The following is a 22,131-nucleotide window of genomic DNA, read 5'->3' as shown; positions in this document are numbered from 1 at the left end:
CAGACCCCATCCTTCAGACTTTATGCTGCAAACCCGTATGATGAAATGGTTGTAATTTATCATTTTGCTTAATTTTTGAGATGAGTCTTATTAATATTCATTCGCATCATTTTCACGTGAGGAACTGAGTAACGAGGCCACGACGAGAACGGAGACAAGAAGTAAACACGCTCAAGTGAAGCAATTGGATTTAATGCTTTACTAATTTGGACTAAAACCATGTTGGTAAATTATTTAGTGGGCATTTGCACCAGTGCAAAAAAACCCCACACATCTTACATAACCTTCAATCTGTGAGGAAACAAGAAGTACAAGATTTTTTTTTTTTTTTTCTGAGTGTGACTTACTAAATCTCTCCTCTGCTTTTCCCCCCAAAACACTGGCACACACACATTGTTACAGTAAGCTTAATAACCTGACATATACACACACAAAAAAATAGATAAAGCAGGAGGGAAAGGAGATTGAAAAGAGAACAAGCGAAAGCTGCAGATGGATATCTGCCAAAGTAGCGCTCTAATCACTTCCATGACAGAGGAGGGGGAGAAATAAAATAAAAAATGATCTCCTGTTTTCAGTGTAGACATCAGTGCAGTGCTCTACTGCCATCCAGCAGCAGCCCCGAGCACTGCAACCAATTCAGGGCCACGGATTAACCTCGAATGCATGTTTTTGAACTGTGGGAAAAGAGTGCAGGAACAGGGAGAACATGCAAACACACACAGGCCCCGCAGTGCAGATCCGACCGGGGTCCGCCTCGCTGTGAGGTGACGGTGCAAACACCACTGCAGCACCGTGCCCAGGCTGGATCTGTGAGATATTCTGCTCCAAGGAAAGCAGTTTAATGTTTCTAAAAATAAAAAATGTTCCTGCTGAATCGAAGCGTCGAACCAGTCGACCTGCGGCTCGCTGCGTTCAGGCCCTCCTGTGTTCACCAGTCCTGGCTGGACTTCTGCTTGATGAACTTGAGCGACAGGAAGTAGAGCGCCATGAAGCAGAGGCAGACGGCCAGCAGCACCAGGTAGCAGGAGTACAGCGGCACCTGGTTCATGTTCAGCGCCTCCACAACCTGCCGGACACACAGACACACGGGGTGAGGGTGGTTCCGCCGACGCGCTCGCTCTCGTTCTTCTGCGCCGGGGCTCACATGGATGCCGTCCACCTGGATGGTGATGTTGCCGATGGAGACGGGGTACTTGTTCTCCCTGAACTGCAGCTGCAGCATGGCCTCGAAGCCCCAGCGCATGAAGGAGATGTGGGAGAACCAGGAGGCCACTGCGGGGGTCAGAGAACACGCCCCGCCGTCACTACCACGGCCTTCTCCGTCTCGCGCCACGCGGCCGAGGCCGAGCGATCCGCCTGCTCACCCAGCCACATGTTCTCCAGGCTGATGACGAACCCCCCGGTCAGGTAGAAGACGGTGAACAGCGCGTTGCCCGTGAAGGCGGAGATCTGCAGGGTGGGCAGGGCGGCGGCCGCGAACAGGGCCATGGCCCGGCTGCAGTACACCATCAGCCACACGACCAGGAAGTTGAGCAGGAAGCGGTCCGGGGCCTCGTTCAGGCCCGCCAGCCAGTAGATGGGCAGACCGTAGACCAGCGTGAACACGCAGTGCTCCGGCAGCTCCCCCAGGACCTGCGATAAAGAGGCGGCAATGCAGAAACACTTGGTCCTGCTGAGTGTAGCTGAACGCACTCATGTAAAGTCCCTCCTATGGCAGGTCACAGTGTGAAGCGCTCTGATCGGGGCCTGCGGCGCGGCGCGGCGCGGCGCGAGCCTGACCCCTGCTGGAGGCGCAGCGCCCTCACCGAGGCTTACCTTGGCGAAGAAGTAGGAGGTGACGGAGTACATGCCGTCCTCCAGCTCGTGGTACAGCATGGCCCTCTCTGAGTGACCTGCACACAACAGCACGTCAGCTAAAGGCTCGCTTTCTGTGGTCATTTCTCAACATCTCCCTGAAAACGGGGGGGAAAATGAGGATGAAGTCAAAGTGAACGGTCACTGATGAGGCCGAGTTTGGGCTCCAATATCAACTGCTGTGTATGGAACTTTAGAGCAGGCACTGTTTATATCTATATGTATATTATAGTAGCAAGAATGTCTATATTTTGTATGTTCTACAGTTTGAGCAGTCTGGACACCGTTTCCATGATCTGTCACACTTTTCAACATTAGATTTCTTATCTTGCTTAAAGATACTTTGACAAATGAGATGAGGGACCGCAGCCTCCAGTTAACCTGATAACCCAACACATGAGGGAGGAGCAACAGTACGAAGGAGGTGGCGAACACACACTCACTGGCTGCACGGTCCCAATGAAGCAGGAACATTTCTCCTCTAACAGTTCTTAAATTGATCTTATCACTTCTGGCTTTTTTACAGTGTAAAATTACAGGTTTTTTAATCTGTCTGTATTTTACTGCTTCACACTTTTGCTATAAATTGTTCTATTTATATTTATATTCATATTTAAATGTTTACTGTAGTTTTTCTACTGTTTCGCTTTGAGTGTATTGTTTTACTGCACCGTCTCCTTTTATTGTTCAGGCAGCATTAGGAGCAATACACATTCCTTCTGTTGGAGCCAATCAAGCCTTATAACCATAAAATTCACTCGTCATCACTTTTATAACTTCTCATATCATTAGACACTAAAACTTAACTCGGCGTTTAATGGCACGCCGCTTTATTGTCTGCAAAATGTTGAGATAAACTTGATAAGTGTGTTGAGCTGTTCAGGGCAGTTCGTCTTATTTAATATATAAAATTAAAATTAATATGTATTTGTTTCATAAATTTACTTTCTTTGTTTCTTTAAATTTGTTTTGCAAAGTAAATTGCAAAACTTGCTGTGATATTTTGCTCAAACTACGTGGAAAAAGGGGCACAGAAAGGAACGGAACAGCAGTTTTCAGGTTTTTTGCTCTTTGTCGTGGTGTTTTAATCACTTGTTTCTGATGAGAACAAGTCATTAACTACATAATTAGATGTGCATTACGCACAAAATATTGAATCCATCCTGTTAGTTTTCATTCAGCGTGAAAATAAGGAAAATAGGCTGCAACACGTCTGCTGTGAAATTAAAGACGCCATACTGGCTGCTTGTGATTCCTCACATTTGGCTATGACGTCCAGCACCACAGCGAAGGGGGTGAGCGCTCCGATCATGTAGAGCAGAGCCACCGTGTCCTGGATGGACAGGCGCTGCTCCCCGGCCCCGTAGTACAGACAGCCGACCAGCAGCGACATGAGCAGGGCCTCCAGGCCGTGGACCAGCAGGGTCACCAGGTCCCGGTAGTCGTTGTACATGTGACGCCTGGCGGAGCAGAGAGCAGCGACCTTCAGGGTCACGTCCGTCGCCTCTGGGACGCGGTGACTGACGGGAGCGTTTGTTCTCTACCTGATGAGGATGCTGAACTGCTGCAGCTTGCCAGGAAGTCGGTTCACGCTCTTGGACACGGTGATGACTTCTTCTCCTCGCTCCCTGTTGGGACGCTGAGGACTGCAGGAGACACAGGAAACACAGACAACATGCAAACTCCATACAGAAGAGCCAGACTCAAACCAGGGGTCTCCCCACTGTGAGGAGAGAGCTCGACCGTGGTCACCTGTCTGTCAGAGCCGGCGCCGCGTCGCCCCCTGCAGGTTTCCACATGTGGTCGTCTGTATCCTGGACCCTGTCCATGAACTGCTGGGCCAGAACCCGGGCCCGCTCCAGACACACGGCCTCCCGCTCGGGACTGCGCCGGTCGATACTGATCAGATCGACTGGACAGAAAAAAAAGGTTCAGAAGACACAAAGAGCAGATCATCGAGGCCGTTTTCATCTCGTCCTGCATGAATAGACACCATCTGACACACACGGACCGTAGAAGTCTGAGGGGTTGCAGTATCGGGGGCAGGGGTGGCCCAGGGCGGTGAAGTACTGCACCATGTCCCGGGCCGGGCCGCAGTACACGGCCGACCCCGAGGACAGCAGCACCACCAGGTCGAAGAGCTGGAAGATGTCCGACCGCGGCTGGTGGACCGACAGCAGGACCAGGCGGTTCCCCCTGGCCAGGCGCGACAGGGTCAGGACCAGGTTGTGGGCCGTGAAGCTGTCCAGGCCCGACGTCGGCTCATCCAGGATCAGGATACCTTCAGGGTGAGAGGAGAAAGTTAGAGGTTGTAAAGCTAGAGGTGTTAAAGAGCCTGCAGGATAAAACCAGAGCCCAATCCCACCTGCACTGGATTGTGTCAAAAAGAAACTGTTTTAGTAAAAGTAGTTAATTTAGCGCAAAACGAGAACACTGTTGTGTTTGAGGTCATAGAAAAGTTTGAATGATTGCAGAAATTGTCCAGAATGTGACAGTAGAAACACTGGAGCAGATTTCAAAGGTTCATGAAATGTTCAGCCCACACTGGGCGGCTTCTGCTTGTGGGTCTTCTCTCACCGGGGTTCCACAGCAGCTGGACGGCGATGCTGACTCTCCTCCTCTCCCCTCCAGAAACGCCCCTCACGAAGTCGTTGCCCACCCTGGTGTTTGCACACTGCCGCAGCCGCAGCTCCGCTATAACGTCGTCCACCTGCGAGGGACGAGGAGACTCGTGTGACCGATCCTTCTGTTTTCCACACTGCGGCCTATCATGCCGCGGCTGCTCCTGAGTGGAGGAGTGTCGCTGCTGTTTATTGATCCACGTTAATCCCACCCTCTGGTCCCTCTGCTGCTGTGTGAAGTGGGTGGGGAGCCTCAGCTTGGCCACGAAGCTCAGGGTCTCTCGGACGGTGAGGTGAGGGAGGAGCCGGTCGTCCTGGCGGACGTGGGCGATGCTCTTCTTCACCAGCTGCGGCGTGTTGGGCCTGCCGTTGATCAGGATCTCCCCGGAGGTGATGGAGCCGCCCTCGTTCCGGCAGGTTATGATGTCCAGCAGGGACGTCTTCCCACAGCCTGGGACAGCAGGGACACACACCAAGAGTCAGACTCACCGAGAGGAAGAAGACAGCGAAGGAGAATAGCGACAAATGAGAGTTAAAATAAAAAAGTGAGATAAATTAGAACAAGAATGAGAGTAAATGAGAGTAAGAATATTATAGAATATTTAGAATGTTTATATTTTCATTTCATTTTGTTTGTATTTACATTTTCTTTAAAAGTCTATGTTATCATTTTTACTGAAAGCCAGGACTTTCCACAGCATTGTTTGTTTTGTGGGTATGGAAGAGTAAGCATGAAGACAATAAAAGGATTCTGATTTTTCTGCTAAAGAATAAGAAAAGGAATTAGAATGAGAATAATAAATAATAAGAAAAAAGAACAAATTAGTTCAAAATAGAATTGCAAAGAAAAAGAAGTGAGATAAACTCAAATAACAAAATAATCAATAATCAATCAATAAATAAATAAAATAAGACCATCACCCACATCCAAGTCAAGTTTCTTCAGCAGAAACTGAGAAAATTTTTTTTAAGAAAAATGTAAACTTTTCACTACCAATTAAAAACATTCGAAACTCAAGACAGGAACAAATCAAACCAGAACAATTTGAAGCCAGGATGTAGAATAAATGGCATCATGTGTCCATGCTTTCACACGTCCATTCAGAGGGAAGCTGTTCCACCTGAGCTGCCGATGACGGCCAGCATCTGGCCGCTGCGCACCCGCAGGCTCAGGCTGTCGATGGCCGTCTGCTTGTTTCCTTTTATCGCCCAGGGCAGCTTGAACTCCGATAACCTCTCATACCAGGGGATCTGAGCGGCCGTGTCCACCTGGGAAACACACACACATTTACGACACAGTATTGCATACACACACACACACACACACGTGGAGGTTCAATTAGTCGGGCCCTAAAGATAAGAGTGTGTGAGGCTGGACTGGCTGCCCGAAGGTTACCTGGTAGTGCAGGTTGTTGACCTCCAGCTGGTTGCAGCCTCCGCTGTAGGTGAAGTACAGGCTGTTGTCTTCCTCGGCCGAGAATAGCTCGGTGTCTTGATGCTGCCGGAGAGAAGCAGACAGGTCAACGACTTCCACTCAGACAAGGCCGCAGATGTGTGTTTCATCTCTGTTCGCGCCGACCTGAACAGGCGGGCTGCGTTTCACACACACGCCGCGAAGCGTCTGTTTGATCTGGACCCTTCAGAACTGACTTCACGCTCTGTTTTTGTTGACTTTGTTGGTTGTTTCTGAGTAGACACGCGTGTTTGCAAGAGCCTGTTTGTGATTCCAGAGTCCGTTTGAAAATAGCAGCGGGTTTATGTAACGCGTCGTTCCGCTGCTGGGAACATGTCGGAGTGACTCCGACGGACGCGCTTTCAGCAGATCAGACCGGGAGACCGGGCTCCATTCACGGCGGTCCACCTCCCTCACCTGAGCTTTGAAAAGGCTGTGATCCACACAGTATTCAATGTCCTGGCCTCTGGTTCATGCAGCTGTTCTAACCAAAGCTTGGATGAACAAAAGAGTTTGTGGAAATAATTTCAACTCATCTTGAATTAATGAAATCCCATCTTTTTTTTAAATGAATATAGGGAACAAAAATCTTGTAGCTAAAGGACAAAGATATTCGTATATTGTAGGCAGCAGTTAATGCAGTGCTCAGTGTTTGTTCTAAATTAGACACATTCTTAATGTGAAAAATTAGAATGATTGTTTCTTTTTTTGTAAATATTTTGCGATTGTTTTTTTGTATTTTGATTTTGTGAAATACTTGTATTTGATTTTGTAAATGTTTTTTGTGATATTGGTTAACAAATCTTGACAAATTGTCTTTTATTTTATGTTGATAGGGGCAGACATAAGTCTCACTTCTTTCGGTTCCTTTTCATTTCTTTTAAAGAATGAAATAAATAAAAATCAATCAATCAATCAATTTGACTAACTGACTAACTTATAACTAACTGTATGTATATAACTAACTGTGTGTATGGAAATCAATCAAGTCTATTCTTCGGTGTTTGATGATCAAAGTAAAAAGAAAAAGAAGCAAATTTCATCCGTATTAACATTTACACACACCGAAAGGATTTAGGCTGAAGGTTTAACATTTATTCTGCCTAACCCTAAAGACATAACTTAGATCAAGATATATCAAGTCCGCAAGACATCAACATTTACAACTAAAGCTTACTTGAAGTTACAGCTGTATATAAATTCTAAGAATTCATCTATACAATTTTCACACATATACATAAACAAACGGTCCATGTACATTTAAACACGAATTCCTAACATATATATATATATATATATATATATATATATATATAATGTGTGGATTGAACTGGAGCATTTCAGTTCTTCTTCCAAACCATTCCAAAGACGAACCCCCCTGACAGACACATTCACACTCTTTTAGCTAGTCCTGACTTTTGCTTTTTGAAAGACCGAAGACCCTCGCAAATCATAAGAACTTTCCCTGAGTTTGAAATTGTCTTGTAAACACTGAGGGAGTGTGTGATTATGTGCCTTAAACAAAACAATAGCAATGTTAAGATCAACGAGGTCCTGTAATTTCAATGCCTTTAAATTAATAAAAAGAAGATTAGTGTGATCATAATACTCAGCATAACTGACGATTCTGACTGCTTTTTTTTGAAGCAAGTAAATGGATTGTATGTTTGATTTATAATTGTTACCCCATACTTCCGTACAGTAATTAAAATATGGAAGTACAAAAGAGTTGTATAACATGTAAAGTGCATTTTGATTGACCGTGTTTTTAATCTTACATAGCATTGCAATAACTTTTGAAAGTTTTATTTTCTGTAAATTTATATGTAGTTTCCAGTTTAGTTTGTCGTCTATATTAATTCTTAAGAATTTTGTTGAATAAACCCGTTCTATTTCCTTGTCTCCTATTTTTATGTGATATGATTAATTAATTTTCTTATTTCCAAAGATTATGTATTTTGTTTTAGTCAAATTTATTGCTATTTTTTTAGCATCAAACCAATGCTTAAGTACTTGAACATCCCGCTCTACTTTTTTTTAATAGTTGGTCAAGATTGTCCGGAACAGTACAGGCTTGTGTCGTCAGCAAAAAGAATGCATTTCAATTCATTTAAAATCTGACACACATCATTGATATACATTATAAATAATTTAGGTCCCAGTACTGGCCCTTGAGGAACTCCATGTGTAATACAATTTTTATTTGAGTTTGTATAATTCATGTGCACATACTGTTAACTTTAGGGCTCAAAAGATAACTTTTGAGCCAATCATGTGCAACACCTCTGACACCACACTGCTGCATTTTATTTAGAAGTAATGTGTGGTCTATGGTGCCAAAGGCCTTGCTTAAATCTATAAAGACACCAACAGTAAATTCTTTTTTTGTCTACTGCAGTTGTTATTTCTTCAACCATTACTGCCATAGATGTTGACCTGTTTGATCGAAAGCCATATTGTTGTTCACGTAGCAGCTGGTGTTCTTCAATAAAACTGTCAAGTCTTGTTACAAATTGTTTTTCTCGGGTTTTAGAAAATTGTGGCAGCAATGGGATTGGCCTATAGCTTGTGAACTGCTTTTTGTCACCACTTTTGAAGATGGGTATAACTTTAGCTATTTTCATTTGGGATGGGAATACACCACATGTAAAGGAGAGATTGCAAATGTAGCATAATGGAATTGCAAAATTTTCAATAGTGTCTTTGATCATGACATATCTAGGTCGAAACAATCGGTTGATTTTTTATTTTTGAAAGATCTTACAATTCCAATAATTTCGGAAGCTTTTACGGGAGAGATAAATAGGGATTTCAAATTATTTGGAATAGTTTGTTCATCATACTTTACCGATGATAAATTAAATGATTTTGAATTTGTGGATTTCAGTGGATCTAGAACTGTGTCAGGATTTTTTAATCCAAGGAGAAATATCAGAAGTCTTGTATTCAGACTGCATGTGTGCAATCAGCCTTAATTTACAGATTCATTCTGTTTTGTGAGAATTAAAGGATGAGATTTTGTCCTCAGACATCAGTGCAAACGACCGTTCCGTCATACAAAATATAGTCACTGAATAATTTGTGCCTCACGAAGAGATTCCTCTGAATGGAGAACTGTATCAGACAGTGAGGTGAAGTTAAAACGTTTTGTCCTGACTGACCTGTGAATGCCCGCTCATGTAAGTGACGGCGGTCTGTGTGTCCATGATGAAGACTTGCTGGCTGAAGTCTGCAGATGTTCACAGCCCCTGATCTTCTCTGCTCTCGGGCTCCCGACTCTTCTGGGGTTTTCCGCTCGTCTTGAATCTTTTCTTTCTGGCTTTTCTGACTCCAGTCCAGCTGAAGACCTCCTCTTCTTTAGGTGACAAGCTCTCTTTGCCGAAGAATCCAGTTCCTCATTGTTTTCTGTCTGTGGTTTCGGCCTCGGTGGATGGAGAGAGCACAACACGAGGACTGGAGCTGGACTGGCGGCCGGTGGGTCTACTCGGCATGTGTGTTTGTTGTCTTCTTTATGCAACCCCAGGTCAAAGTTCTGTGAGATAAGGCAGCGCCCGCTGGCTGTGTGCGTTCATGGTTCCTGAGGGATCTCACACTGCCGTCCTGCACACCAAACAGGCGCACTGGAGCAACGTCTGGGACTGCAGGAGCGCTGAGAGTCGACGTGAGACAGGACCCGATACGCTGATCCGTCTGCAGCCCGAGACATGAACGGAGCTTACAGGATGGAGGAGGTGGAGCTGGGGAACGAGACAAAGTACCAGGAGTCCTTCAAGTACGTTTCGGAGGAGGCGAAAGATGTCTGGAGGGACAGCGGAGAGGAGCAGCCAGAGCCTGCCTGTTGCCTCAGCGTCAAGAAGATCTCCTACACTGTCAGGTAAACACACACACACACACAATTCAGCTCATCACACTGAACTCCAGACATAATACAGGTGGATCGATGTCGTGTGTGTGTGTGTGTTGCAGCGAGCGTGTGGGTCCCTGGTGGGACTTGCCCTCCTACAGAAAGAGATGGACCCGACAGATCCTCAATGACGTCTCCTTCCACATAGACAGCGGGCAGATCATGGGCATTCTGGGCAACTCAGGTTCGCATGCAACTCGGTCCAAAGGGCAAAAGGTTAAAGCAGTGCAGAAAATAGTGAATATTTCAGTCGGGCTGCATTGAAGACCTTGTCATTGTCCTGAAAATTAACCCAAGTTATTTCATTATTGGAAAATAGAAAACTCAAAGCATAAAGTCTCTATGTTTCCTTTAATAAAAGTCTCATTGCATTTTGAAATGCGTGTCCAGATGTACTTCCTGATGTCAGTGTGTGTGTGTGTGCACTCTGTGTTTATAGGCTCAGGGAAGACCACTCTGCTGGATGCCATCTCCGGGCGGATCGGGAACGCCGGCGCCTTGTTAGGGGAAATCTTCGTCAACGGCAGGAAGCTGAAGCGAGACGAGTATCAGGACTGCTTCTCCTATGTGCTGCAGGTGACACACACAACGCTGCACTACTACCCCAAAACTCAAACAGGAGGCAGATGATCACCTGAAAAGCTCCCGTGACAAATATATCCACCGATTGTTGAAGGAAACCAGATCATCCTGAGAAAAACCCTGGCAGGTTCAGGGAGAACATGCAAACTGTGCACAAAAATCACAGTGGAATTGAACTTTGGTTACCTGGATGATGTGCTAACCACTGCATCATGAACAGCCGCAGTAAGCACATCTCACTCTGATTTAATTCTTATTAAACACACTAAAAGCTTCAACTTTGCCCTCTGATTTCACAACTGTTGGGAACTGATCAGTTTTATGCGTCTGCCGTTAAACCGGCCGCCGCAAACACTCCAAAACTCGACGAACGCACACGCTATTTGGCAAAAACTCCAGTAAGCCTGCCCCCTGGCCTCCATATGAAATTAACTTAAGACCCTTGATAGCCTCCTCATATACTTAATCTCTCAATGAGAGGTGCTCAAGTGTATCCAAAGCCTGAATTAAAAACACCGGTTTAAAAGTGGCCTTGTTTCTTTTTCAAATCGCCTCCCTCCTCTGGCTGATAGCACCCCCTCCTGCTCCCTAAGCCTCGTCATTAACTTCCCCCGCTAAGCTGCAGATGAGGAGGTGATATGAGCCGCCGATATTAAAGTCATTCAGATATGGGAATAGGGAGGAGCAGGATTGGGAGGCGCCGAGTGTTAATTGAAGCAGGCAGCAGGTTCAGCTGGTTCAAGCAATATGGATGTGTGTGTGTGTGTGTCTGTGTTTGGGTGTGTGCACGTAAGTCTGAGCCAAAGCTATAGAAACACTTGTTTCTCATAGACATATGAGAATAGAGGTAAAGTGCATGCTACTGTGGGTGGATCCAGTAAAACTCAAATTTATGGTTTTATTACTTCAAACAGTGTAAGGTCACACAATATGTTGCATTTATATTGCTGCAGATATGTCACCCAGCTGTAAAGATTTATTTTCTCTCATTTCATCAGAGTAAATTCACTGTACTGCTACCTAACAGCTGTAAAAGCAGCAGGAATGTTTTGTAGAATTAATCTCTAATTTCAGTCACTAGATATCACTGTCTCTCTTTAGCCAGTGTCATTTATTATTTTTATTTTAGTCACTTTCTTGCTCTTTCTTTCCGTCTCTGTTTGTTCCAGAGTGATAACCTGCTGAGTTATCTGACCGTGGAGGAGACTCTGACTTACACTGCACAGCTGGCCCTGCGGAGACACTCCGCCGAAGCCATCCAGAAAAAGGTCGGCTCTCGGCGCTTCCTGTCTTCTGTTAAAAAAAGAAAAAATTAGGTCTGATTCAACCATTTCTTTTGGTATACGCACTGCTTGGGGTTTAAATGTAACAAAACTCATTGATTCTTTACTGTCATGCTTCTGCGTATAAATATTTCATCCTCTTTTGCAGCAGTGATCAGAAACTTCAACATCCTAATGAAGACACCTGACCTTTGACCTCTGGCTCCTGTGTAGGTGTCGTCGGTGATGGCCGAGCTCAGTCTGAGCCACGTGGCCCACAGTGTCATCGGGGGTCGAGTTTTCCCAGGGATCTCTGGGGGTGAGAGGAGAAGGGTGTCCATCGCCAGCCAGTTACTTCAGGACCCCAGTGAGTGGCTTTTCCATCTGCCTGAGGAGAATTACCTCCAACCATGATAAAATGTAATCTTTAGTTTTAGGTAAAAAAATAAACACTTATTTGAAAAACATATAATTATATACACTATTATAGATGTGCTGTAGTGTAGCAGCCAGAGCAGGAACATAACTTTGCCCGTCTGAGTAGAGAATAATGTTCGCCGCCTGACCCTTCTCTCCCAGAACGGCCTTTCAAAAGTCCAAACGCCGAGAAACAAAAGGATCTAAGTAAGTGGGGAATAGGGAAAGGACAGAGAAAGGGATGGAGGGAGAGATGGAGAGGAGTATTAAAGGACTGGGTTATCACAGCGCGAAGGGAATGAGCAGAGACACACCTCAGAGTGTGTGTGTGCGAGCACTCTTCCCAGGTGTAGTTTATCAAGTCTTCAGTCCTCCAGGGACCAGGAAGGGTCTCAGTCCTCATTCAGGATTAAAATGGCCATGAACACACACACACACACACACACACACACACACACACACACACACACAGTCAGTCACACACAGAGTCACGAGGAGTTCCCATTCGCTGCCTCTCCAATCAACCAGGAAATGAATTAATCTCACAATTAAAGCATCTGCTAATTCCACTCTGCTTTCATAATGCAAAGAGGCAATCTTTTAATTGTCCTAATTAGAGTAATTATCTGAAAAAAAGGGACTCACTTATCTTCCCAAGTTAAGTTGGCCCCAGTGAGAGTCCTGCATACGCCACTTCATAAAAAGTGTGTTTAAAAGTTTGTAAGAGGAAGCAGCCATTGTCCTGCCTTCACTGGGGGACCGTGTGTCGCTGCCGCAGGGGTGATCCTATTGGACGAGCCCACCACCGGCCTGGACAGCATGACGGCCAATCAGATCGTGGTGCTGCTGGCAGAGCTGGCCAAGAGGAACCGCATCGTCATAGTAACCATCCATCAGCCTCGCTCCGAGCTCTTCAGGGTGAGTTCAAGAAGACAATCAAACTTCATTCCCAGGGTCAAATTCACCTGTTTGTGAGCTCACAGTCTGAAAGAACCAAACCGACTAAATTTGTTCAGTTTACAATCAAAATAAATGCATTTAACGCCTGATGTGGGTCTGTCCTCTCCAGGTGTTCAGCAGGATAGCTATAATGTCTCATGGCGAGCTGGTGTTTTGTGGGCAGCCAGAGGAGATGGTGGACTTCTTCAGCCAGTGCGGATACGAGTGTCCGGAGTACTGCAACCCCTTTGACATCTATGGTACTGCGTGCCGGCGTCGCAGTCACAGCACCCCCCCCCCCCCCCCGAATCGCAGCAAACGAAATATTAATGTGGAAAACGTTTGCATCAAACAGTCGACTTCACCTCGGTGGACACACGCAACAGCGAGAGGGAGGCAGCCACGTTCAGCCGCATGCACGAGATCACGTCGTCCTACCAGAGGTCAGCCATCTACCAGGGAATGCTGAGGAGAACGGAGCAGAGCCTGCAGCGACCAGACAAACCGGAGGTCCCCTTCAAAAGCAAGGAGTCCCCCAGCGGCGCCGCGAAGCTGGGAGTCCTGCTCAGGTCGGTGTTTGTTTAGACTACAGTCCAGTTACTGCTCAGATCCAGGCTCTGAAGCATCAAGCCTGTCAGGCCTGACAACCGCCTGGTGAACAATCTCTGTCTTTCTCTGAGGAATATTGTTTCTTATTAGATTTCACGTGTCCTCTGTGTGCAGGCGCACAGTGAGAAACCTGTCCAGGGACCGGATGGGCGTCCTGATGCGCCTGTCCCAGAACCTGATCTACAGCCTGTTCGTGGCCTTCTTCGTCATGCAATTAGACAACGACGTGACCAAGGGGGCCGTGCAGGACCGCATCGGCATCATCTACCAGAGCATCGCCGCGTCGCCTTACACCGGCATGCTGAACGCCGTCGCCCTCTGTGAGTCCGACTCCCTTCACAAAAACAACCTCTGTAAACTCCACGTTAACAGAGAGGAAGGTTACTATAATTCATCGTTTGCGTAATACCTGGGCGGCATTACAGTACAGGTTATTTCCTGTGTCTGATAACATCATCCAATAAATATCTGGCCAGAGGTGGATGTGGTGGCCTTGGGGAAGCCTGTTGGCTTTCAGCTGAGTAGATGCAAAGCATTATCTGTGTAAAGCAGCATGTCTGAAACCTCTTTATCTCAGCTGTGTAGCGTCACTTATCTCCGGTTCAGTGGGTGAAAGGTGCTGCATTTCTGTTCATTTTGGAAAAAAAAAAAATAAGTGTGAAATCAAACTCAGATTTTGTGTTCAGTTACTCTACAGACTCTTTGTACTTTCAGTGTTTTTCTGATGTGATCAAAATTTAATACAGAACAAATATCCATATAAACCAAAAGGTTTCCTTCAATCAAAGGAATTTGTGCACAAAAAAATCATTTTAATTCCTGACTTTCCACAGGCACATGTGACCTATTCTCAAATTAGAGCTCAGACGAGCTGAAAACACCCACACTGTCCATGCTGTTTTATCTGTGCACATACTTGAGTCTGTTCAAGTTTAGCGGGTTCACGGTTGATTCTTATAACCGCCGCAGTGACTCCAAATAACCTGGTTGTCTCCCTGTGTTTGTCCTGTGATGGACTGTGACCTACCTTTCACCAATTTAAACCGGGTTGAGCGCCAACCCCCCCACAACCCTAATTTGGACAAAACAGAATAGAAGATCATGTGTGATAATATGGGTAATATGGGAATGACAGGCTGCGCAGCGGAGCAGGAACGCCCTCAGTGTGGGTCCAGGATGGGCTTTGAGACCTTTCTTTCTGGGATTTGCATGTTCTCCATGTGCATGCGTCTTCTCCAGATACTTCTGTTTTTCTCCCACAAGTCTAAAAACGTGGTTGTGGCTGGTCTGTGGGTCCAAATGACCAGTGAGCCTCCCTGACGGTCTCCGTGATGGACTGGAGACACGTCCCCCCCCTTCAGCAGATGGATGTGATTGATATTAACTGCACTGCGTCATAAACTTCTCAGTGCTTTCTTCGGTTATCAGACTAAAACCTTCAAAGATAGGAGGCGATTGCAAGCGAAGATATGACCGAGCACATCATGAGCACCCAAACAGCCAGATAGTCGCTGGCGAACTCTCTGTCCTTGAGTTTCGTAGATAACGACTGATAGGACACAATATGGCAATGTGTGTTTGACCTCGACATTTATGCTGGGTGAAGGAAACCCTCGAAACTCTGGAAGAGACGCGAATGTTAGGAAGGATCTCTTCAGTTTTTAATAAATCCTGACTTCAAAAAAATATATTTATAGGCTACTGACTTTCTTCAGGCTTTATGGCAGGAGTATACTTGACATTTTTTTTTTTATTTAAATGTTTTTCATTTCACCCGACCCCAACAGTCCCGGCGCTGCGAGCCATCGCTGATCAGGAAAGTCAGGATGGACTTTACAGCAAATGGCAAATGTTCTTGGCCTACATCTTTCACATCCTGCCATTCAGCATCCTGAGCGTCGTCATCTTCAGCTCCTTCCTCTACTGGTTGGTGGTCAATCGGCTCTCCGAGTCACCGATGGCTCTCGTGCGTTGCGGGAACTCATCTTGTTTTTCCCTCTACTGATCAGGACGGTCGGGATGCACCCTGAAACTCTGCGCTTTCTGTGCTTCACTGCCGTGGTTCTCGTGCCACATATCATAGGTGAGCTGATAAGAGAGGCCACTGCACGCCCGTTTCACTCACAGACATGTGATGTTTCCTTCTAACACTTGAAATGACTGTTCTCGTTTGATCCGGCACAACTGTACAAATAAAAAAAAAAAAAAAAAAGGATCAGGAAGGAGATTTTAATTTGGTGCTCTTTGCAGTGTTGTTGAACTCCCTGCTATTTGCCTGTTTCCAGGGGAGTTTCTGACTGTAGTTCTGCTAGGAGTGGTCCAAGACCCCAACATGGTCAACTCTGGAGTAGCCCTGCTCAATATCGCAGGGATCTTAGTGGGATCAGGCTTCCTAAGGTGAGACTTGTTTCATTTACACACACATTACCGTTGAAATCGCTCATAAGAAGCTGTTTCTGGTCTTTATTGAAATTGGAGGCATCAAAGCGGTCAGTGCTGACCCTCGTCTCCCTTTCCTTTCCTTACAACAGAAGCACCCAGCAGATGCCCGCCGTCTTCCAGGGCCTCAGCTACTTGACCTTCCAGAAGTACAGCTGTGAGCTCCTGATCGTCACCGAGTTCCACGATCTTCACTTCGCGTGCAGTGAGTTACTTTTTCCAGCCGAACCTTCCTGCGTTCATTACGACACGATAATGATATCAGTTTATCTGTGATTCACCCGTCGGGGCTGATCATGGCAGCTGCTTCAGTACGGACGACGGTGTAAAACTTGTGTTGTGCGTGGTTGCAGATTCCACCAGGAGTTTGCCGGGAACGTGTATCATCAAGAATGGCGATCAGGTCATCGACGAGGGTTATCCCGGCGCCCTGGATCGATACACGCTCGACTTTCTTCTCCTGTACTCCTTCCTGCCAGCCCTTCTGCTGCTGGGGATCATCAGCTTCAAGATCAGGGACAGGCTTGTTCGCCACTGAAACTACACACGCAAGTTTTCTGATAGATATACTGTAGTCGCTCAGCTCATCATCATTTTGTTATTCACTCATTAAATTGATGTATTTCCTGATAAACCAGTGTCTGAGGCACCAAAGAATAAGCTGCAGTCGCTGAAAAGCTTACATGAAAAGTGATGTGGAAACGTCAAAGTCAATAGGACAAATTAAATTTAAAAAAAAGGCACAGAAAGCAACAGAAGGAGAGAACTAAAAGCTACAGACAGGAATAGCGACTCTATAATGAGCAAGATCAATGTATCATTGAGGAACTGAAGTAGATTTATGGTATTTGCACCAGCCGGTCTAAACCGTCTCTTTAGTCGTCCTAGTCCAGAACTCTGCTCATCTGCACTGATCGATCTGTGGATCCTCAAACCGCTTCACAAAAATAACCTCTTTAACAATGACAAGCGACAGAGCTGGATGTCTTCATTATGTCTGGAATTGAACGTGATCATGATCAGAATGCCTGACTTTGATTTACCGTCATGACGAGTAGAAAAGCACAAATGTTCTATTTTTATGCTGTTTGAAAAATTTTCTACATTTTCTGAAGGGTTTAGTAGTTGTAAGGAGCAGGACTCCACGGCTCCAGATCGTATCTTTTTCTTCAAACGTTTATCCAGAACTTCACTAATTTTGTATTTATGGACTTTACTTGTGTTCCTTTTCCAATTTCAGCCTGAATACGAAACATGTAGCATTACATTTATAGGACGTGAGTGTGTGTGTGTGTGTTTGTGTTCTTCCTGTTGTAGCAAAGTAAATGTGTTTATTTTCCTATAAGTAGTTGTTTTTTATAGTAAAAAAAATAACCAATCAATTTGCTATTTGTATATTTAATTATTGACAAATTGCAAATTAATACCAAGAAGTGTAACACAGGTTAATAAATACTAAATATGCACTGTACATGTTCTGGCTGTGTAATAAAGATGTCATGTTTCCAAATCCAGCCCTTTCCATGACTTATTTGCGTTCCTCTTGTACTGCTCCAGCTCCTGGAGAAGGGATCAGAAGAGGGAAACAATGCGATTGTATTATTTATTGCAGAATTTCCTGAGTTGTAATCTAATGATAAGAAGGGTTTTGGAATAAATAGACTAAATTGCAGATGCACGATGATAATGTTGCAGATTTGCAAACTTTTAAAAACAACACTGGGTGGATTTCTTTCATTTTTGGGGGAGAGAGAGCAGTGAATTATGGGTATATTACCACAACCATTCTTAACAATAGATAGCATAAAACGGAATCAATTTAATCGTCATTCCCATTAGCAATAAACCTTGAGGCTGGATCTCTCATTGGATACTCCCATGAGGCTCACTTGGAGCCGTCCAATGGCAGAGATGCCCGGCATCAGGCGAGCGATAGCGGCGCATGAACTGTGTGGCAGCAGGAGGTTTCACGTGCGGCTCTCAGAGAGGATGGCGTCCCCGGCGGTAAACTGCTGCGATTTCAGTTTGTGACTTTGGGCAGGTCACTACAGTTCAAGTGCCACTGTGGCGTGGCAGCAAACGCCGCTAATCAACGCGTTTATGACTCCCGGCTGGAAGATTAGTTTATGAGGCCGTGAGAGACATGTTGCTGCGTGGTCAGGGACGGAGGGTTACTCTGGTTCACTGGCCTGCTTTCAGACCGGTGAGAGCAGAGTGGACACGGCAGGAAACCTCTGTCCGCCGTTCTCACGTGGAAGAAAAGAAGATGTGGCGTTTCAAGCTGATTTAGAGGCCGTCAAATATTTATCACAACATTTTGACTTGCAAAGTGTATTCTACAAATATATGTCTCCCCCTTGTGCCAACAGAGAGAACTAAATTATTAATACCTCCAAATGCAGTTTCCTGTTTTACTAAGGAGACTCAAAATAAAGAAAAGATGTATTTTTCATTGCTTGACCCTTGAATGACATTTGAATGCTCTTCAGCATGCAAGCAGGGCTTTTTTCTCCATTACCGCTTTTATGTGTCCAGCTGAGCACTATAGTGTACGCTATGCAAGTTTTTATTATCATGTGAAATATCGTCTCAAATTCTACATAAAGTGAATTATAATAAAAGCTCTCAACATTTGAAAAATCCATCATCTTTGTTTTATACAGGCCTCTGACAGAAGCGACCAGAGGTCAGGGTCATCGGAGAGAGACGTTTGTAATGAGTGAAGGCAGATTGCCCTCCATGCCGCAGCACACTGCAGCGAGCGGAGAGTCTCACCTGGTCCTTCTGGACCCTCATGGCATCAATCTGCGGCTCACTGTACTGCGGGTCCTTCGCTGGATCCTTCAGCTCCCTCTGCTCGCCGGTGCTCTGCCGAGACGAGGTCAAGCGGGATGAATGGAAGCACATTAAACACTCTTTTAAGTGTAAACGCGCATAATCAGGAGGAGGCATCCTGCTTTTCTATCGTGAACCAAATCAAAATGTCGAAGTTGGCGCCAGTGGCGAGATTACCTGTTGAGGGAAAACACGCTCGTAAACTTTCTTCCACAGGTCCTTGGGGTTCTTAGCATGGAGAGATGTTATGTCCACGTCAGTAGTGGGAGGGGAGCCTACACCAGAACAGTTTAAACACACTGAGTAACAATACCACTTTCTGAATGTAACATACTCTCCAAATGACTATCATTATTATTATAGAGATTATTACAATACTACCTCTATATCAAGCTTAACACTTAAAACACAGGACAATATCAACACCATGCACTACTGCTTTGAGCCACCAGGCGGAGCTGTGCTCACCTATTTGGCTGAAGGAGTCTGCTCCTGCTGGGATGATGAGAGGCTTGGAGGAGTCAGTGGACACACTTTTCCTGATTACATTTAGAAATGAGAAAGCACAATCATTGAATAAACAATTCAGAAACATACATAAGGTTTGTTTCAGGATCATTTCCATTGCATTTATCATTGAGACAGCTTCATGAGAAGACATAATAGTCCTCCCATGACAAATCTATAATCATGGGAGGACTTCTATGTGCTGTATTTTTCAAAATTAATTTGAAAATACACTACATACACTAGTACAAACAATCAGAGGATAGACTTTGTAAAGTATAAAAAAAGTTCTTCAACTAAAATATCTACCAAGTGTAAGTGTTTGATAGCTGAAAAGCTTATTTTAGTTGTACAGTCCTTTCTGTAGAATGTAAAATATTATCCTCACCCTTTTTCCAGACCAAAAGCCAGGTGTGAGAAGAAACTCTTGGTCTTTGACATCAGGCTCTCTGATTTAATGCTCGTGAACTTATATATATATAAAAAAAAGTCACATCAACACAAAAAAAAGAAGAAATTCAGTTAAAAAAAAAAAAAAAAACAAATTTCACAGAACGTATGATTGTTGTGGTTGTGCTGCAGGCAGAGTAAAGCACACTTACAATAAGAGACGCTGCGTAGTAGTGGGCAATGAAGCGCAGTGTTTTACTGACCACCTTCTTCTTGTCAGAGTCAAATTCCTGTGGCAAAGATGGGAAACCTCACACTTTCAATGCTAAACATGAAATTATTCCAGCATTCAAAAACAAAGTGACATCATTAACAGGCTTAATGTTGAAATACTGCAAGTCTGTGTGAAAGTGTTCCAAGTCTTCGGTTTCCTGGAGGGAATGCTGATTGTATGGGCGTCGTACCTGAAAGATGTCGTACTTGCTGCCGATGATCAGCAGAGGAACGGGAAAGGCACTGATCAGCTCCCGGTCCTGCAAGACACGTCACAATGCAAGCATTTACAGCTGTTAGAAAAATAAAAGAAAAAAAAAATCAAAAAAGCCTGCATTTACTCAAAAATCTTTGCTGTGGCTGTTTCAGTGTTCTTAGGAGTCTGAGGTTAGAGGAAACCCTTCAAAGACGCCTCTATATAAAGGCACTGTCACTGTAATGAGCTGGGGTCTTACAGGATAGTCTTTGGGTAAAACACGTGTTGCTGACCGAACAGACGTCCCGTGTTTGGCTCCAGGTTTGGATTTCTCCGCCTGCTGCATCTGGGAAGAGATTTTCTGTAGCTGCGTTTGTGCTGCCTGCAGCAGCTTCTCCATGGTGGCCCACAGAGCGTTGGGTTTAGACAGATCCAAAATGAGGATAACCGAGAAAGACCTGAGAAAAGACAAGAAGTATTCTAAAAGTTGCAAATACAACCATTAAGCTTTAATTTAAACAAGTTCCACTCACAAACATGACAAAAAAAAAAAGTGTATGAGTGACCAACCTGATGCTGACAGGGGTGATGGGAATCTGGACCAGGTCAGAGAGAGAAGTCCCGCCTCCCAGCTCCCATAGGTGAGCAATGTCTTTAGGCTGAAAGAAGACACCATCACCTGTAAATGCAGAATACTCATTCTGGAATTAATTAAGGACTGTTGTGATTCTTTATCTAAACCTTCAGAGCTTCCTTACTGTATTGTGTCCCCGGGCTCGTCTGCCAAATGTGTACTCCAGTGCCAGAGTTGGCTTGGAAGGCTCATCCCTGACGGATAAAAGAAAAAAGCATCACTGTCTTCAAGAAAACATTAAATCACAAAGTTCAGAGCGGAATTCACTCTCGCTTTCAGCAAATGAATCCAGCTAAGATGCACTTCTGTCTCATTGAATAAGCTGCATTTACATTCATCTTAAAGAATAACACTTGACCAAAAATGTGAGAGCAAGAGCCTTAATTTGAAGTAATGACATGATTTACATGTTTTACTTTTAAAACATGTAAATCACACAAGTGTTTAAATCATTGCACTGCTGTCTGTATATCAAAGGAATGACTGAGAAATCTTTCTTCTTGTCTGTAAAGCTTTTAATGATCCCAGGTCTAAATACATCTCAGATTAGTAGAATATGAAACATCCAGACCGCCAGAGGTCTGAGAGTCTAGAGTTTATGTTTAATGTGATTGCTAGCTGATTTTCAGCTTCATAATCTCTGAGTTTAGCGAATGACAGACGTGATCATGAAGAGAATGATGATCTTCATCACAGTTTACTCACCTGTCCAGACATCTGAGGAGAATGGACGTTTTGCCCTAACAGAGAGACACATGCCAGCTTAATAATCAGTCATTGACAGCATGTTTCAGAGATCAGCGCCTGTGACTTGTCGGCAGAGTGGAACGCACCCCAGCTTTGCTCCCCATCAGAAACACGCTCCTCTCGCTGAGCGCCTCTCCTCCGTCCCGCTCTCCGTCTCCTCTCTCCCGGCTCTGGACCTCCGCCGCGGCCTGCTCCCATAACGTGTCCGGGCTGGGAGACACGGCACAAAAGCAACGTATAAATACAACCAAACGTTAACGGATCCATGTAACTATGGCCCAAAGTGGAGGAATGTACGTATAGGACAGACATTACCTGATTTTGGGCATCAGAACTCTTCCTCTCGAGCCGATATGCTAAAATAGCTAATAGGGAGTAGCAAGCGTTGCCGGAGTAACGGCGCATAGAGTGACGTAACACGTCATTTCTCCCTTAGCATTGTGGGTAATGTAGTTGAACACGTTTT

At 45.0% G+C, this 22,131-nt stretch overlaps 3 protein-coding genes across 4 annotated transcripts; 1 reads left to right on the top strand and 2 right to left on the bottom strand.

Annotated features, from left to right (window-relative positions):
* Window positions 1–176: 176 nt before the first annotated feature.
* Window positions 177–9,421, bottom strand: abcg8 (ATP-binding cassette, sub-family G (WHITE), member 8). Its single transcript, XM_030106383.1, has 13 exons — window positions 9,093–9,421; window positions 5,875–5,976; window positions 5,600–5,747; window positions 4,691–4,929; window positions 4,435–4,567; window positions 3,869–4,138; window positions 3,610–3,769; window positions 3,402–3,503; window positions 3,118–3,317; window positions 1,819–1,895; window positions 1,368–1,635; window positions 1,148–1,275; window positions 177–1,069 (listed from the first exon to the last, which is right to left on the bottom strand). Exons 1-13 carry the CDS (start codon window positions 9,135–9,137, stop codon window positions 932–934), a joined length of 2,010 nt encoding a protein of 669 aa, XP_029962243.1. The 5' UTR covers window positions 9,138–9,421; the 3' UTR covers window positions 177–931.
* A 214-nt stretch (window positions 9,422–9,635) lies between these two features.
* Window positions 9,636–16,638, top strand: abcg5 (ATP-binding cassette, sub-family G (WHITE), member 5). The gene is made up of 14 exons (XM_030106384.1): window positions 9,636–9,805; window positions 9,898–10,019; window positions 10,275–10,411; window positions 11,587–11,685; window positions 11,914–12,046; window positions 12,875–13,014; window positions 13,166–13,295; window positions 13,391–13,604; window positions 13,759–13,964; window positions 15,432–15,570; window positions 15,654–15,727; window positions 15,930–16,041; window positions 16,176–16,288; window positions 16,437–16,638. The coding sequence occupies exons 1-14, from the start codon at window positions 9,636–9,638 to the stop codon at window positions 16,619–16,621; spliced, it is 1,974 nt and encodes a 657-aa protein (XP_029962244.1). The 3' UTR covers window positions 16,622–16,638.
* An 861-nt stretch (window positions 16,639–17,499) lies between these two features.
* Window positions 17,500–22,070, bottom strand: dync2li1 (dynein, cytoplasmic 2, light intermediate chain 1). Of its 2 annotated transcripts, none has more exons than XM_030106879.1 (13): window positions 21,976–22,070; window positions 21,752–21,875; window positions 21,624–21,658; window positions 21,043–21,112; window positions 20,855–20,943; window positions 20,544–20,742; window positions 20,280–20,348; window positions 20,028–20,105; window positions 19,814–19,893; window positions 19,387–19,457; window positions 19,096–19,193; window positions 18,859–18,951; window positions 17,500–17,643 (listed from the first exon to the last, which is right to left on the bottom strand). In XM_030106879.1, the coding sequence occupies exons 1-13, from the start codon at window positions 22,068–22,070 to the stop codon at window positions 17,581–17,583; spliced, it is 1,164 nt and encodes a 387-aa protein (XP_029962739.1). In that variant the 3' UTR covers window positions 17,500–17,580. The 2 variants fall into 2 exon arrangements, with proteins under 2 accessions (XP_029962739.1, XP_029962738.1); XM_030106878.1 differs by having other exon boundaries at window positions 21,981–22,054.
* Window positions 22,071–22,131: the final 61 nt, after the last annotated feature.

This window comes from Salarias fasciatus, chromosome 13, assembly GCF_902148845.1.
Source record: "Salarias fasciatus chromosome 13, fSalaFa1.1, whole genome shotgun sequence".
Lineage (NCBI taxonomy): Eukaryota > Metazoa > Chordata > Actinopteri > Blenniiformes > Blenniidae > Salarias > Salarias fasciatus.
The sequence above is the reverse complement of the archived record's forward strand: the minus strand, read 5'-3'. Positions and strand labels throughout refer to the sequence as shown.